The 18,196-nt window shown below is 45.5% G+C and overlaps 1 protein-coding gene across 1 annotated transcript in view; it reads left to right on the top strand.

Annotated features, from left to right (window-relative positions):
* Positions 1–18,196, top strand: part of LOC139279559 (protein inscuteable homolog) — a 321,510-nt gene that overhangs the window by 59,839 nt on the left and 243,475 nt on the right. Inside the window, exon 4 of the mRNA XM_070898683.1 lies at positions 1,898–2,011. Within this exon, the coding sequence (XP_070754784.1) occupies positions 1,898–2,011 (114 nt within the window). The remainder of the gene's footprint in view (positions 1–1,897; positions 2,012–18,196) is intronic.

The raw sequence follows: 18,196 nt of genomic DNA, 5'->3' as shown, positions 1-18,196 counted from the left end.
TCAAATGCCCCCTTTTTGCAAGGACACTAGAACCCACAAATTAACAACTTTAACGATAACCTTAAATCAAATTAGAATTTGTTTGCCGGGGTCGATGATGCACTCCAGTCCCTCCGGCGCCCACCTCTCGCGGAAGGCCGCGAGCGTACCGGTGGACACCGTGTGCTCCACCTCCAGGGACACCCTGGTTTGAACATAACCACGGAAGAGAGGCCGGCAGTTGGGCTGAACGACTCCCTCGACCGCCCACTGCCTGGACTGGTTAATGGCCACCTTGGCCATGCCCAGGAGCAGGTCCGCAAGGAGGTCTTTCGACCTACCCTCATGTCCAAAGATCAGGAGCGTGGGACTGAAGTGCAACCAGAATTTGAGGAGCAACCCCTTCAAATATTGGAACAGGGGCTGCAACCTGACACACTGCACATAAACATGGAACACGGACTCTTCCAGACCACAGAAATTACACGTGGCCTGGGAGTCCATGAACCGACTTAAAAAACGATTGCATGGGACTGCTCCATGCAACACCCTCCAGGCCAAGTCCCCAATAAATAAAGGGAGCACTCTCACATAGAGAGCATTCCATTGGGGACCAAGATGGTGCGCCATGACATGTCCAGAAGGCAGACGAGGGTGGCAAAGTGGAGAGTGTACAAGAGCAGCCCGTACAGGAATCCCCTCCACGCAGAACTGAAAGGCACGGAGGGGATTTCCCAGAGGAGGCTCAAGTTGTGAGGTGCCGGATCCCGAGGGAGGTTTTGTGGCTTGATGCCAATGAGGAATTCCGTCCGGACGGGGGGTCAGTTCGGACGGGATTGCCCCACGTGCTTGAGCCTCCTCGACGCACCTAGTGGAGTCGGGGCCCAGCGCTGTTTTTAGCGACTTGATGGCATTGGCCGCACGTTGGATGTCGGCACAGGATAGGCGCTGTGCCAGCTCTTCCGATGCCAGTCCTTTGCTCTACAGCCTCTGGGAAGGTTCACAGAATTGTTTTTAAATTCCCTTAATTTTTATCTAATTAATTTTGAGCAGCCACCCAATGCAGTAAGAACTGCATTCTTACAATATTCTGCTGGACTCCTTCAACACTCCCTGTGTAAGGCTCAACCAGCACAGGGAGAGTATTCAAATTAGATCTATAACCTTGCAAATAGCAATATGAGGAGAAAATAATTTAATAAGAGCCATAGTGGCATTAAGTGGTATGATGGCAATGTACACTATCATTTCACTGCTTTGTTTGAATCTAGTCTAAACTGATGCCTTCTCTCACTTCCAGCTGTAAGCGTCTCACTTGAAATGAGTTTGGATAGTCTCTACTAGGAACTAGTTGATGAGGCTGAGATTGATTTTAGCAACCTTGGGCTAGGAAGGACAAAAACAGGCTGGGTTCCTGGTCCTGATTCCTATCCAGAGTGCATGGATGTTGGTTGAGGATAGCAATGTGCTTGATCGTGATAACCACCATGAACAAATAGCCTATCGTTATCATTGTTTTGGCTGGCATATGAAGAATGTCCACTTGCGTGAAGTACGAAAGGATGGTGGAACTGTATCCAGTGCAAGAGGAAAAGGGAAAATTGAAGGCACAGTAAAACCTTCTAAGATCATTTTTCAAAATAAGAAAAACCAGCTCCATGAATTTTGTGCCTAGAAAGTTTTGCCTTTTCTCAATTTAAACATAAGACTGCAGCCAACTACAAATACATTTGTAACGTTGCCATGTATTTCTTTACTTGCAAGAAATTGATGTCATTTTGCTTAACGTGGTCTTTTCTAAATGTTATCACAGCAATTAAACAGATCAAATATACTCTACACTTGGAATATGTGTAATATCACACATTACATTCACAGGAGGGATTGGCTGATATTATCACGTTGTCTCGTTTTACAGGATCTGGTGAGACAGCTAGATTCAGCAACCAACATACACAACATTGAGACAGCCATCAGTAGCCTTATTGGCCTGACACAAGAAGGTGCCCAATTGTGCCACATCATAGCCAAGGTAAGGAGGAACTCTACTCAATCCAATGATTTTCAGTGGATACATGACAAATTTATTTGCTGAGCATATTATTAGTTATGACACAATTTACTAATTGAACTACATGATTGAACACATATAGTTCATAAATTTAAGTGTGGCTTCATGTTATTCTTAATAATTTACTTTTAATTCTTCTGATATTCTTTGTGTCTTTCCCTTCTAATTATCTCTCTGATTTTCTCCCCTTACTCATTTCTTGAAGGGAAAGATTCATACCAGGGTACAGTTCCACAGACAGTCTCTGTGAGTCTCTGGTACCTCACTGAAGTTCCCATTCCTCAGATGTGAGCCTGGACAGTGTCGCTGGGAATTTCCTTGGGGGCTCTCCCGATCGGCTACCATAACTTCAACGGAAGATCAACAGGAACCCTGATTCGGCGACTATCCAGGGTTTCCTCTGATCTCCTGGAGTTACGGCGGTGGATTGGGAGAACCCCTGGGAAATTGCCTTCATTGGTGCTGGCAGGCTATGGGACTGTAAAGACCAGTCGAGCCGATTCTGCCTATACCCATTGTCCACATGTGCACATCCAGCAAGAATCACTGGACAGTCAGCGGGAGCTTGAAACCTGGCTGCTGTTTCTTCTTCTCCCAGACACATTTGTAGTGCTCCCATTGTTGCTGTGGTTGAGAAAGGCGACAACATAGAGCAGGGATCAAATTTGTTCTGTATAGGTCACTGCCCACTAAGCTGTTGGAAGGGGGCATGTTATATGCCATGTGGTGTTCTGGAGAAACCCAGCTGTGACTGTGTATTGTTTTCACAACACTACTTCTCCATGCATTGTATTGTGAATGGGATGGGCTGATATGTTTCATAAATACAGTACTCAAGAGCCAGAATTGTGGACCATTGTGTAGTGTGATTACAGAGAACATGGCAGGCCACAATATTATCAAACTTTTGTATATATTATAATGAGAAGCTAGGAGTATAAATTTTGCAATTCTTGCTGCAGTTTTCTGATCTGTGTTCGCAGTGGGCCAGGTACCTTGCCATGTACAAGATCTTTAAGATCTACCCTATGGTGTTGTCTTTGTTTACCAAAAGCAAATGTTGCATTAGCAAACCACATATAAAGCAAGAATAACCTTTTGCCAGCATATATATGATAAATATGTAGAATGGACCCACCAAAGTTGGTTAATAATTGATTTTATTTAAAAAAAACACATTTTACCACCTCAACCCCACCATCTCCTGCAGACTCTCTGTTCATGATCTTGATCACCTACAGGGCTACCTCTGGCCACTTCATTGTACCTCTCACTACACACATCCCCGTATCGCATTTCAAACTCACATCCTTCCACGCCTGCCCCGAGAAAAAACTCTCCCGTGTTGCTTTCAAGATGACAATCGCCAGTTTAGGCAGTCTGCAGTGCATTTGCGTACCAAGCAAATGACAAATGCTTTGCCTGCAAGGGGAAGCTAATTCACTATCCCTGCGGAAGGGGGCACCAGCTGAACAGGGCTCAGGCAATGTTCCCTGTCATTTTTGGGGGGCTGCATGTCCCCTTTAATGTGTGGCCCATTCAAAATTCCGTGCATGCGCTTTTTTTTCTATTTAAAAGCCGGCTGACCGGCTGCGCAGGACCCTAAGTATACTGCACGCAGGGCAGCCACGCAGCTTAACAACAACAACAACAACTTTTGTTTATATAGCGCATTTAACGTAGTAAAACTTCCCAAGGCGTTTCACAGCAGTGTTATAAGACCAAACTTAAATTTGACACCGTGCCACATAAGAAGAAATTCCGGCAGATGATCAAAAGCTTGGTCAAAGAGGTAGGTTTTAAGGAGTGTCTTAAAGGAGGAAAGAGAGGTAGAGAGGCAGAGGGGTTTAGGGAGGGAGTTCCAGAGCTGAAGGCACGGCCACCGATAGTTGAGCAGTTATAATCAGGGATGCTCAAGAGGGCAAAATTTGAGGAGCGCAGATATCTCGTGGGGTTGTGAGGCTGAAAGAGATTACAGAGAGAGAGATAGATAGAGAACATTGGACTCAGTGGCAAGGATTTTCTCAACTGTTGTGATGGCACCCATAACATCCTTAAGGCCACAAATAAGCAGAAAAGGTTTGCACAGCAGTCCATATCCAGGTTAACCATGATGCTGTCCGTGGTGCTCGCATTATTTGAATGAAATGATGCACTGGTTTTTGAAGGAAGGTTTTCCTTCAGTCCCAAATAGGGCCCTTCTCCGTTGGTGCCCCATTGATTGCAGCACCTCCAGCTCTGCAGCATCAAAAGGAACATTGTTGCCTATATTTCTCCTTTGTGCCATTCTGAACAATTACTCAGCATCTTTCCCCATACCACAGCCTGCCTTTAAACAGCAAGCTGCAGTTCTTTAAGAGCTGCCTCTTTGCCCAATTTTGCAGCACTACAATTGACTGCGCTAAAGGCCAAGCTGACAGAACATGATTTTCATGAGCCTGGAGCCTATTCAGATTAGGGGCAGGGACAAGTGTTGCAAGATTTGATTAGGTCAGCCCATGTGTGCCTGTGTCATTAAACAGATAAACTCTGGGGGAGGAATTGCCCCACACCCTGTTTGGAGGCGGTAACCTTCCGGGGCTGGGACATTTATCGCCTGGCCTGGAAGTTCCACCCTGCTGCAGAATTCGACACTTCCGCCCCTCGACAGAGGTGGAGTCCAGCGCGTGCTCTGGAGCCCAGCGTCCCACCGGCAACGTCAGCGTTACATGGATGCTCTGCATAGCGCTGACGTGGCAGAACAACCCCCCCCCCCCTTTAATTAGCTGCTGCTGCACGCTCTACAGTCCCATTTGTGGCTGTCACTGGGCCACCAGGGACGCGCTCGACTGGGCCAACAGCCCGGCGCCCATAACAAGTCGAGGCGAGGGCTGCCATTGTCGGGCCGACAGAAGAGTCATCCAACAGAAAAATATGCTGGTTCACGGCGCAAACCTTTAAGGGCCGACGCGCGAAGCTGGCGGTGACATCATCCGGCACTATCCTCACCGCCCGCGGTGAGGGATGGGTGTACACGCCGATGATCCGGGGCGCAAATCGTGGGGCGCGGCGCTAACGACACAACACCCCACAAATCACTGGGTAATTTCCCCGGAGGTGCTGTCGGCCCCTTCCTCCAGGTGATAATCTCGTTGCGCCCCATTAGCACCTCCCAGAGTCTCTAATAGGGCTATAGAAAAGGGTAATTTTTCCTGAACTGATTGTCTATTGTCGCCAAATTGGTGGTGTACAAATAAACAACTGGGTAGATGGCTTGTTATGATGGCGATTGAACGTTGTAAGGGTATGTATAGGCATACATCAAAACATGTATGGAATAGTTTTCTTAAAATTATGGTAAATCTAATTAAACATTTCTGAAGGATTGGAATTTTGTATAATTAAGACTCCAATTTTCCTACTTTGTACAAGTAATTTATTATATACATACAATTAGCTGAGAAATAACCCCTCCTCCCCAAAAAACCTGCAGAATCTGAATTCAAATCAGAACAGTCCAGAAACTTTAAACAGAAAATACATTAACGTTCTGGGTGCCGATCCTTCATCAGGGATACATACCCGAAACGTTGCTTGTCTTTTCTCTTTACAGATATTGACTGACCTGCTGTGTATTTCCAGCAGTTTCTGTTTTTATTCCAGGCTGCTGAGACCTGGTTGGTTCCCAAATACCTGGTTAATCAAAATTTGGTGCAAAGAAATAAGATTTATTGAGGCATTATTGGAAAATTTTCAAAGTTATAGGTCAGCAAGTAATTTAATTAGAATTATTAAATTGACAGTTCCATACAAAATACCGGCAATCAATGCTAATTGTTTCAAAGCTTTGAAATATAAGTTTGCTTTAACCCAGACATTGTAATGGAAGTCAGCTTATTTATTGTTGTGAGTGTAGACAACAATTCGACACAAAATTTCCACAGTCATCAACATTCGGGACATCGTGATAGGAGGAAGTGGAGGGTGATAGGAGAGAGTGAAGGGGAGGAAGAGAGATGGAGAGAGAAAGAGGGAGGGGGAGTGTGATGTGGGCAGCCGAAGAGGAAGGGAGGGAAATAGAGGAAAGAGGAGGGGGAGGGAGGAAAGTGTGATGAGTTGAGGGGAAATGGCAAAGAGGGGAGGGGGAATGGCAGAGAGGGAGAGGTGGTGAAACAGGGTGGGGGGAGAGGAGGTGGGGTGGCATACTGGTCTATGTGTGACAATTCCACTCAGTAGGAAAGGGCTTGGAGAGTTTCCTGCTTCTACGTGTTTGATCTGTGCTACTTGGGGCAAAGGGGGTTGTTCTGTTTTCAGCTTTAGGTTCCAGATTACTGCTCAGTGGGAGGTAGGGAGTTACTGGGCTCAGATTCCAGAATTGTTATCTGTTGGGTGTTGGAAATCGGAAAACAATATCAGGAAAAAGCTGGAAATACTCAGCAGGCCAAGCAGTATCCATGGAGAAACATAACTCAATGGGCTAGATTTTCCATTATTTACTTAATGTCCATTTTAACACTGAAATGAGGTGTAATGCCCATATATCGCCCATTTAGCCACAAAATGGAAACTAATGATCATTTCTCGGTCACTTATTGCCGAAAAGTGCTACTTTTGGCATGTACGTAACGCCGATAAAAAATAATATCGCCCGCCAACTTTTTTTGGATGGAAAGATCAGAATGGGCGAAACCAACACCCAGAAAATCGCCCAGCGTTACTTTCAGCGCCTCGCATACATCTCACCGACAATATCACTCGCCAAAAAAAATGCTGTGAAAAAGTTGAACTGACCTTAACTAATCACAGCGGTATGGACAGCATTTTCTAAATCGCATGTTGCATCATTTAAAAGGCTGCTCTGCTTCAACTTGGGGGAGTTCGAATGAACTCTGGAGGTCTTTTAAGGTGATGTGAACATCTGAACAAACATCTTTTCATATTGTGGACGATTGGAATTTACTTTAGGTCTCTTACTGGGGACATTTATTGTTTGGGAACAATCGGTGTAATACTGATAGCTCTTGGAATGGGGCCTGTCATTTCTCCCCCTGTCTTGATGACCAGTCACATGCTGCAGACTCGAGATGGCAGAAGGTACATTCGACAGTATGATGTGCCCAATGTAAGACGTGACAGACTGATGAGGAGGACCAGACGTTGCAACCCCCGCACTTACAGGGAGAAGCAGTCTTATGTCAACTTGTCCGACGCCACTTGCCTTAGGGCACTGCGCTTCCACAAGGAGGTTATCAGTGAGATATGCCAGCTCATCAGGGGAAATCTGCAGCCTGCCAGCACCATCACTGTTCGTTGAGGTCACGGTCACTGCGGCACTTTCATTCTACGCGTCGAGTTCCTTTCAGGCCTCAGCTGGCGACATTTGCCCTATAAACCCGATAGGATGAATCTCGGCTGCCAGTGTTGAACGCTCCCTTGTGATTCTTCCCTCCCCCACAAGGTGTGACTGTAGCAGTGTCCTGTGGAGATTAATTGTTCAATTCCTGGAGAATCCAGGGCAATCCGACACCTACGTGAACCCAACACAAAACGGAAAGTTTGAGTCGCCCCATATTTGGGGGGCTGTTTGCTAAACATCTTTCCTGTATTATATCTTGTGCTTTACTAGGGGATTTGAGTATATGAGCAGGGAGGTCTTACTGCAGTTGTACAGGGCCTTGGTGAGGCCTCACCTGGAATATTATGTTCAGTTTTGGTCTCCTAATCTAAGGAAGGACGTTCTTGCTATTGAGGAAGTGCAGCGAAGGTTCACCAGACTGATTTCAGGGATGGCTGTGACTGACATATGAGGAGAGACTGGATCAATTGGGCCTTTATACATTGGAGTTTAGAAGGATGAGAGGGGATCTCATAGAAACATATAAGATTCTGACGGGACGGGACAGGTTAGATGTGGGTAGAATGTTCCCGATGTTGGGGAAGTCCAGAACCAGGGGACACAGTCTTAGGATAAGGGGTAAGCCATTTAGGACTGAGATGAGGAGAAACTTCTTCACTCAGAGAGTTGTTAACCTGTGGAATTCGATGCCGCAGAGAGTTATTGATGCCAGTTCATTGGATATGTTCAAGAGGGAGTTAGATATGGCCCTTACGGCTAAGAGGATCAAGGGGTATGGAGAGAAAGCAGGAAAGGGGTACTGAGGGAATGATCAGCCATGATCTTATTGAATGGTGGTGCAGGCTCGAAGGGCCGAATGGCCTACTCCTGCACCTATTTTCTATGTTTACTATCTCATCATGCCACAGATTGCAGCATTAGACAGGTCACTGAAGCCCTTTAGAAACATAGAAACATAGAAAATAGGTGCAGGAGTAGACCATTCGGCCCTTCGAGCCTGCACAGCCATTCAATGAGTTCATGGCTGAACATGCAACTTCAGTACCCCATTCCTGCTTTCTCGCCATACCCCTTGATCCCCCTAGTAGTAAGGACTACATCTAACTCCTTTTTGAATATATTTAGTGAATTGGCCTCAACAACTTTCTGTGGTAGAGAATTTCACAGGTTCACCACTCTCAGGGTGAAGAAGTTTCTCCTCATCTCAGTCCTAAATGGTTTACCCCTTATCCTTAGACTGTGACCCCTGGTTCTGGACTTCTGCAACATTGGGAACATTCTTCCTGCATCTAACCTGTCTAAACCCGTCAGAATTTTAAACGTTTCTATGAGATCCCCTCTCATTCTTTTGAACTCCAGTGAATACAAGCCCAGTTGATCCAGTCTTTCTTGATATGTCAGTCCCGCCATCCCGGGAATGAGTCTGGTGAACCTTCGCTGCACTCCCTCAATAGCAAGAATGTCCTTCCTCAAGTTAGGAGACCAAAACTGTACACAATACTCCAGGTGTGGCCTCACCAAGGTGCTGTACAGCTGTAGTAACACCTCCCTGCCCCTGTATTCAAATCCCCTCGCTATGAAGACCAACATGCCATTTGCTTTCTTAACCGCCTGCTGTACCTGCATGCCAATCTTCAATGACTGATGTACCATGACACCCAGGTCTCGTTGCACCTCCCCTTTTCCTAATCTGTCACCATTCAGATAATAGCCTGTCTCTCTGTTTTTACCACCAAAGTGGATAACCTCACATTTATTCACATTATACTTCATCTACCATGCATTTGCCCACTCACCTAACCTATCCAAGTCACTCTGCAGCCTCATAGCATCCTCCTCGCAGCTCACACTGCCACCCAACTTAGTGTCATCCGCAAATTTGGAGATACTACATTTAATCCCCTCGTCTAAATCATTAATGTACAATGTAAACAGCTGGGGCCCCAGCACAGAACCATGCGGTACCCCACTAGTCACTGCCTGCCATTCTGAAAAGTACCCATTTACTCCTACTCTTTGCTTCCTGTCTGACAACCAGTTCTCAATCCACGTCAGCACACTACCCCCAATCCTATGTGCTTTAACTTTGCACATTAATCTCTTGTGTGGGACCTTGTCGAAAGCCTTCTGAAAGTCCAAATACACCACATCAACTGGTTCTCCCTTGTCCACTCTACTGGAAACATCCTCAAAAAATTCCAGAAGATTTGTCAAGCATGATTTCCCTTTCACAAATCCATGCTGACTTGGACCTATCATGTCACCTCTCTCCAAATGCGCTGCTATGACATCCTTAATAATTGATCCATCATTTTACCCACTACCAATGTCAGGCTGACCAGTCTATAATTCCCTGTTTTCTCTCTCCCTCCTTTTTTAAAAAGTGGGGTTACATTGGCTACCCTCCACTCCATAGGAACTGATCCAGAGTCAATGGAATGTTGGAAAATGACTGTCAATGCATCCGCTATTTCCAAGGCCATCTCCTTAAGTACTCTGGGAAGCAGTCCATCAGGCCCTGGGGATTTATCGGCCTTCAATCCCATCAATTTCCCTAACACAATTTCCCTCAGTTCCTCCTTCTTACTAGACCCTCTGACGCCTTTTATATCCGGAAGGTTGTTTGTGTCCTCCTTAGTGAATACCGAACCAAATACTTGTTCAATTGGTCTGCCATTTCTTTGTTCCCCGTTATGACTTCCCCTGATTCTGACTGCAGGGGACCTACGTTTGTCTTTACTAACCTTTTTCTCTTTACCTATCTATAGAAGCTTTTGCAATCCATCTTAATGGTCCCTGCAAGCTTCCTCTCGTACTGTATTTTCCCTGCCCTAATCAAACCCTTTGTCCTCCTCTGCTGAGTTCTAAATTTCTCCCAGTCCCTGGGTTCACTGCTATTTCTGGCCAATTTGTATGCCATTTCCTTGGCTTTAATATTATCCATGATTTCCCTTGAAAGCCACGGTTGAGCCACCTTCCCTTTTTTCTTTTTACGACAGACAGGGATGTACAATTGTTGTAGTTCATTCATGCAGTCTCTAAATGTCTGCCATTGCCCATCCACAGTCAACCCCTTAAGTATCATTCGCCAATCTATCCTAGCCAATTCACTCCTCAAACTTTCAAAGTTACCCTTCTTTAAGTTCTGGACCATGGTCTCTGAATTAACTGTTTCATTCTCCATCCTAATGTAGAATTCCACCATATTATGGTCACTCTTCTCCAAGGGGCCTCGCACAACGAGATTGCTAATTAATCCTCTCTCATTACACAACACCCAGTCTAAAGTGGCCTCCCCCCTAGTTGGTTTCTTGCCATGTGCATGCTGCTCGCCAGTTTAAGGTGTTCCCCAATCAACTTACTGAGCTCTTCGAACGTCTTGTCCGCCGGCTTCTCTGGCACTAGAAGGTCCTTCATCAGGGAGTACGTTCTGGATCCACAAACCATCAGGAGATGAGCCCTGCGTTTGTCGGCCGAATCCTGTCCCAACCATTCCTGAGTGACAAAACTTTGCTGTAGTGTGGTCTCTCAATAAAGTCGTCCCAATCATCACCAACACAGTACCTCTCTTCTGTGCTGCTACTGGCCATGCTCGCGTGGTTTAAATCCCGGGTAGGGCTGCGACTGAAAAAGGCGAAGTGCGTCTTCTTAGCTCCAGAGGTAGAATTCCTGGGAAGGAGGGTAGCAGCAGATGGGATCAGACCTACTGCGTCCAAAATGGAAGCGATCCAGAGAGCACCCAGACCCCGTAACACGATGGAGCTGCGTTCGTTCCTGGGGCTCCTGAATTATTTTGGCAACGTCCTTCCCAAATTGAGCACGCTGTTAGAGCCGCTACACGTACTCCTACGCAAAGGTCGCGAATGGGTCTGGGGGGACAGCCAGGAAAGGGCTTTTGATAGAGCACGCAATTTGCTATGCTCCAACAAATTGTTAACGTTATATGACCCGTGTAAGAAACTAGTTTTAACGTGCGATGCGTTGTCCTATGGGGTCGGGTGTGTGTTGCAGCATGTGAATGCTAATGGTCAGTTATAGCCAGTAGCTTATGCCTCCAGAAGTCTGTCCCAGGCAGAAAGGGGCTACAGGATGATAGAAAAGGAAGCGCTAGCATGTGTATATGCAGTAAAAAAATGCACCAGTACCTGTTTGGCAGGAAATTTGAGCTGGAGACAGATCACAAACCTCTAACGTCCCTTTTGGCCAACAAGGCCATAAATGCGAAAGCATCGGACCGCATACAGAGGTGGGCACTTACGTTAGCCGCCTATGACTACACAATTTGGCACAGACCGGGCACTGAAAACTGCGCCGATGCACTCAGCAGGCTCCCACTAGCCACTATTGAGGGGCCAACTGAGCATGATGCTGAGATGGTCATGGCTGTTGAAGCTTTCGAAAGTGAAGGCTCACCTGTGACAGTCCGTCAGATTAAAGTCTGGAATGCTTTGCCCATCCTCGTCGCCAATGATATGCCCTTACTATACAGTATAAATGCATACGAGGTCCATACTTGAGAGAAGGTCACTCTGTTACCTTTATTACCAAGACCTCAAGAGAGTGAAGGTGGGTGGAGCTTCCCCTTTTGTACCGGAAAGTCCAGGTTAGGAGTGTCTCCCACAAGTTGACCCCTGTGGTCAATGTTTTCAAGGTGTACAACTGAGGTCAGGTTATACATGGGTTACAATGATAGTTGAATACATGACAGGTGCCAGGCCACTGACCCGGTCAAAACCTTCCCTGGTGGCCCAGTGTTTGCCGCTAAAGTGGCTGCAGTGTTTGTAGCAGCCCTCCCCTTTAACTGAACTAATGATCCAGAGACGTGAGTATAAATCCCACCACGGCAGCTGGGGAATTTAAATTCAGTTAATTAAATAAATCTGGAATTTAAAAAAAGCTATGAGCCGAAATTGCCTATCGCCCAAAACGAGGCAGACCTTTCGGTTTCGACGTGTTCTGGCCGATGACGTCATCAGCGCGGCACTGATGATTGACAGCCTTGGCTACTCTGCCCCGCCCCCACTTCCGCACCGCTAGTGACGGCCACTTTGCCCTGCGCCCCCCACCCCCCAGATCCACCCCCATGATGAGACCACTTCCGCCCTGCTCGAAATAAACCTGAACTGCTGAGTTTCAACGGTTAGGCTGCCCCAATGCATCGAAACCGCTAGGTGCACCTCGGTTTGGGCGGTGGGAAATTTCGGCTCATAGCTTTTTTTAAATTCCAGATTTATTTAATTAACTGAATTTAAATTCCCCATCTGCCATGGTGGGATTTATACTCACGTCTCAGGCTTCTGGATTACTAGTCTAGCAACATTACCACTACGCTACTACACCCGCTTTTAATCATTTAGATGCTTTGTAGTTTTACCACTCATTTGGTGAAGCCGACTGGAATTCCACTGGAACTACTTTAAAACTTCTTGTGTAGCTTCTTCTAGCAAACCAGCATCATCTGCATAAGGCATCAGCCTTGGCTCAGTTGGTAGCATGTATTCTCTGAGGCTGAAGTTTTGAGTTGAAGTCCCAGTTCAGAGACCTGAGCAAATAATCTCGGTTGACACTCCAGTGCAGTAGTGAAGGAACGCTACACTATCGGAGGTGTTGTCTTTCGGATGAGACATTACAAAGAGGCCCTGTTTGTCTCTCGGGTCGATGTAAAATATTCCACGGTTCTATTCAGAGAACAGCAGCGGAGTTCTCCTGGTGTTCTGGCATGCAGTTTATCCCTCAAGCAACACCTAAAATGATGTTCTTGTCACTGGCATTGCTGTTTGTGGGAGAGTTCAGTGCGCAAATTGGCTGCCCCGTTTCCTACATTCCAAAACAGTGACAACACTTTAAATGTACTTTGTTGGCTATAAAGTGCTTGGGAATGGCCTGAGGTTGTGAAAGACACTATATAAATGCTTGACTTCCTGTTGTTATATAATGGACCCTTCTGTCACTAATGAGCCTCTGGCAAAAAGTGAGCATTTAGCACCTTCAATTAAATAAATATCACGGAGAAGGACTTTGTACCATGTGTTCCTTGACAATGGACCTAGGACACCCTCTCAGAGAGAGAGGTACTTCATGCAGGAAGGTGGTAGTCACATAAGGATAGCCTGCAATATGTTCACTCTGCAACATGTCAAAATTTAACCTGTTACAGAATCCAGCATAAGTCTCCTATAAAGTGGAAGAAATTGAGTTATCTGCAGACACTCCAAGACCCACAGACAGGTTTGGCTGGTAAACGTTTCCTGATTGCTAGAAACAAAAATTATCTCCTTATGAGTCATAACTCATTCTCTGATACTGTAGATAAATACTAATTGTGTTCTATTTCTTGGAATAGCAGGACATATGAGCTGTTTGTTATGACAGATGTACTTAGACAGCCAACATCAGTTTAGATTACTGGTGTTTCTGTAATCGAGGCATCTGGGCTCCGAGATAGCCTATCTTTTTCAGTCTGCAATTGCTCACAAAAAAGGATGGATAAGTACAATCTTGTTTTCTGAAGACTGTTAGAAATGTTTAATATTGATTGAAATAAACTCATTTTCAACCAGGCCTGAAATTTTAGTGATGCTAGAATGTAGATATGAGATTGCCGGAAATTGGATCAATGTGTCCTGATGCTTACACATGGGCACAATACAGTAGGACATTTGGAGGGCGAAATTGCCCCTTTTTATAGCCTCATTAGCACCTCCAGGGGGCGCTAATGGAGTGCAATGGTACTTTCGCCTGGGGGAGGTAGGAGCCTCTGGGGAAATTACCCTGCAAGTTTGAGGGGGCCGCTGTCCCAGCAGTGCCACGCCAAGCGGCTAGCACCCTGGGCCGGTGTGCAACCGGCAATGATGTCATGGCCGTGCGTGCCGACCTCTCACCGCACCACGCCGACCCCTTTGCGCTTCGCGGGTCGCGAAGTTGGAGGACATCCACTGCTGAGGTGCCCCTTAAAGGGGAGGCCTTTCTTGCTCTGGGCCGCCATTTTTATTTGTCGGCCAACTCTTGCGTCGGCCCGACAATGGCAACCCTTGCATTGACTGGGCCGCCATCGTGCAACCCTGCACTCCGCTTTGGGTGCTAGGCTGCTGCCGGGTCAGTCGGCTCCCTGGTGGCACAGTAGCGGCCACCAAAAGGCCTGCAGAGTGCGCAGTGGCCCTCTCCTTTAATTGAAGGGGAGAGGCGTTGTCACTTGCTAGAGCTATATGGAGCATGCAAGTAGTGTTGGCCTGCTCTGTACGGCGCTGAAATCATATATGAAAGACGGCGCTCCACTTCCTTTGTGTGGCACACAGCCCAATTCCGCGTCAGGGGTCGGACCTCCGGGCTGGGCGCAGGAAGTCCCAACCAAGAAGCTTACCACCCCCAATTGGGACGAAAGGGAATTTCCGGCCCCAATTGGACTGATTGGAATAGCTCCATTTGTTGTGCTCTAAGGATGCTTCTGTGCCTCGTGTATTATTTGTGATTCATGGTTACAAGGAAACATATTTTAGTTATTCATGTACAGGTTTTTATTTGTATTAACTTAAACCAGGTAACTTATTTTCACAGCTTTTATGCAGCATGTAAAAAACAAGCTGATATGTCTTTAACTGTGTGTGCGTGTCTGACTTTTTATACTGCCTCCAAAGCCCTAAAATTAAATGTTACAGTTTGGGCTTTTTACCAACACATTTCTCTTATTTACGATTAACAACAGTTTCCATAGGCAGACCAAGTATCTAACGAACCAAGAATTTCCTATTTATTCTTTGCATATATGAATGCAGTGTTGTCCATTCGTAATTGCTAACTAACCACAGCCATAGCCATAGCGGCATCCTTTTAGCCACATGCACTAAGTTTAGCAGTGGACATCATACATGCTGTGCAGGTAAATATACTTCATGTGTATATTTACTTAAACATCTACCAAAAATTCAGTGTGAAACTTTTTTTCTCTTTCACATCTTAGTGCAGTGGCTCGGTCTTTGTCCAGCAGTTTCACGTGGTACTTTGACTTCATCACATTGATTGCTGTGAATCTTGATTTGCACAGTGGGACTCGCCAAACCCAGCCCCACTCTCCATCCAGAACATGGTTGGATGTTGTTTGGCCTTTGCCATGAAGTAAGCTGTTGGAGCTGCCTGTTATTGCTTGAGCTTGACTTCTTCTGCTGGTCTGCAGTGGTTACTCTGATTCGTTAAGCTGACTGTAATGACAGCTTCCCTCTCCATACATGGTGTTTCCATGGTGCTGAAGTGTGGCACTTTCCCCTGTGTTACACACCACTTTAGCAGATAACCAATAACTAAGAAGGTGAAGCACACAAAACGATCAAAAAACACTCGTACACTGCTCGTCTTATCATTTTACCAACAAACGCATAAAATGGTTAAAGTACACATGCGTATCCCATATGATTATGAGTATTGAGATCATATGTCCAACAAGAATGTCTATTATCCACTATTTATTTATTAATCAAAAATGCAATTAGCCAAATCTGGATTACCAATTTGCAAGATATGGCTCGTGGCTAATGTATCCACAACACTGAGTTTGTGTAATAATTAACTCCAAAACTGTGAAATCACTTGCTGGAGAATATGTGTATGTCCATCATATTCTTACCTTACTTCAGAAGACAGAAAAATAATGTTGGCAGATAATTGCATTAATGCTAAAATGATTTATTCAAATTTATTTATAAATAAAATAATATACAGAAGCAGAAAGATTGTCAATACACTAATATTACTCGGTTGATTCCAGAGATGAGGGGGTTGACTTATGTAGATAGGTTGAGTAGGTTGGGCCTATACTCGTTGGAGTTCAGAAGAATGAGAGGTGATCTTATCGAAACATATAAGATAATGAGGGGGTTCGACAAGGTGGATGCAGAGAGGATGTTTCCACTCATAGGGGAAACTAAAACTAGGGGACATAGTCTCAGAATAAGGGACTGTCCATTTAAAACTTCTCTCAGAGGGTTATAAATCTGTGGAATTCTCTGTCCCGGAGGCTGGGTCATTGAATATATTTAAGGTGGAGATAGACAGATTTGTGAGCGATAAAGGAGTAAGGGGTAATGGGGAGCGGGCAGGGAAGAGGAGCTGAGTTCATGATCAGATCAGCCATGATCTTATTGAATGGCGGAGCAGCCTCGAGGGGTCAAATGGCCTACTCCTGCTCCTATTTCTTATGTTAGAAGAATCCAAGAATCAAACTTGTATTGTGCACAAGCTGGGTTGACTGTTTAAAAACAAAGACAGTGACCCCAAAATCTGTGGGCTGCAATTCTAATGGTTATGCTAGGATTGCACTCATCAGTGCTCTCAATGCTGATCTTGACAGAGTCAGTGGGAGAACTCCTCATTTGCATAGGGCTGGTACTGCTGAGTTCACCTCGCTGTTGTCTACCTGCTCACTGTGGCCGGATAATTCATTTCATACCTACCATCAGGGGATGGCCAGCCCCATACTGTCTCCGGGAAACCACCCATTTCTGTGGCTGATGTTGTTTAGGGGCAGCATGTAGCTGAGAAAGAGGAGGGAGCCCAGGATAGAACCTTGGGGAACTCTGGCGTGAGGGGTGCAAAAAAAGTCATAGCTGAAGGGTTCTGTCGCATAGCTAAGAGTGGAACCAAGTTATGGCAGTTCTATCAAGCTGGACAGTGGAGGAGAGGCATTGGAAGAGGACGGTGTAGTTAACTATGTCAAAGGCAACACAGAGAAAATGCACCACAGACACAGTCACAGAAGATGCAATTTGTGACTTTGGCTAGGACTGATTTGGTGCTGTGGGAATTGCAGAAATTGGATTGGAGAGTTTCAAACAGGGAATTGTGAGAAAGATGGGCACAGATTTAGGAGATGACAGTACTTTGGAAAGGAAGAGAAGGTTGGTGATGGGCCAATAGTCTGCAAGAACAAAGGGGCCAGGGATGGTTTTTAAGGAGTAGGATGATGTTGGTTTTGAAAGCAAAGGGGGCATTACTTGAGGGGAGGACACCATCCAAGCTTAGTTTAGGTTTAGTTGTAGCCACTGCTTTAAAATAAGGAGGATATCCTTCGGATTGAATGCTTTAACTGGCTTTATTGAGCATTCCTGTCACTGCGCTGGTGGGATTTCCCATGAAAGAGAAATCATGTTTGACAAATTTACTGGTCTTTGAGGATGTAACAAGCAGGGTAGATAAGGGGGAACCAGTGGATGTGGTGTATTTAGATTTCTAGAAGGCATTCGATAAGGTGCCACATAAAAGGTTACTGCACAAGATAAAAGCTCACGGGGTTGGGGGTAATATATTAGCATGGATAGAGGATTGGCTAACTAACAGAAAACAGAGATTCGGGATAAATGGGTCATTTTCTGTTTGGCAAACGGTAATTAGTGGGGTGTCGTGGGGATTGGTGCTGGGGCCTCAACTATTTACAATCTATATTAATATCTTGGATGAAGGGACCTAGTGTAATGTAGCCAAGTTTGCTGATGATACAAAGATGGGTGGGAAAGCAAATTGTGAGGAAGACACAAAAAATCTGCAAAGGGATATAGACAGGCTAAATGAGTGGGCAAACATGTGGAAGATGGATTATAATGTGGGAAAGTGTGAGGTTATCCACTTTGGTAGGAAAAATAAAAAAGCAAATTATTATTTAAATGGAGAGAAATTACAAAGTGTTGCAGTAGAGAGGGACCTAGGGGTCCTTGTGCATGAAACATAAAAAGTTAGTATGCAGGTACAGCCAGTAATCTGGGAGGCAAATGGAATGTTGGTCTTTATTGCAAAGGGGATGGAATATAAAAGCAGGGAAGTCCTGC

The sequence above is a fragment of the Pristiophorus japonicus genome, chromosome 14 (assembly GCF_044704955.1).
Source record: "Pristiophorus japonicus isolate sPriJap1 chromosome 14, sPriJap1.hap1, whole genome shotgun sequence".
Taxonomy (NCBI): domain Eukaryota; kingdom Metazoa; phylum Chordata; class Chondrichthyes; family Pristiophoridae; genus Pristiophorus; species Pristiophorus japonicus.
Note: the sequence above shows the minus strand (reverse complement) of the source record. Positions and strands in the feature narration are given on the sequence as shown.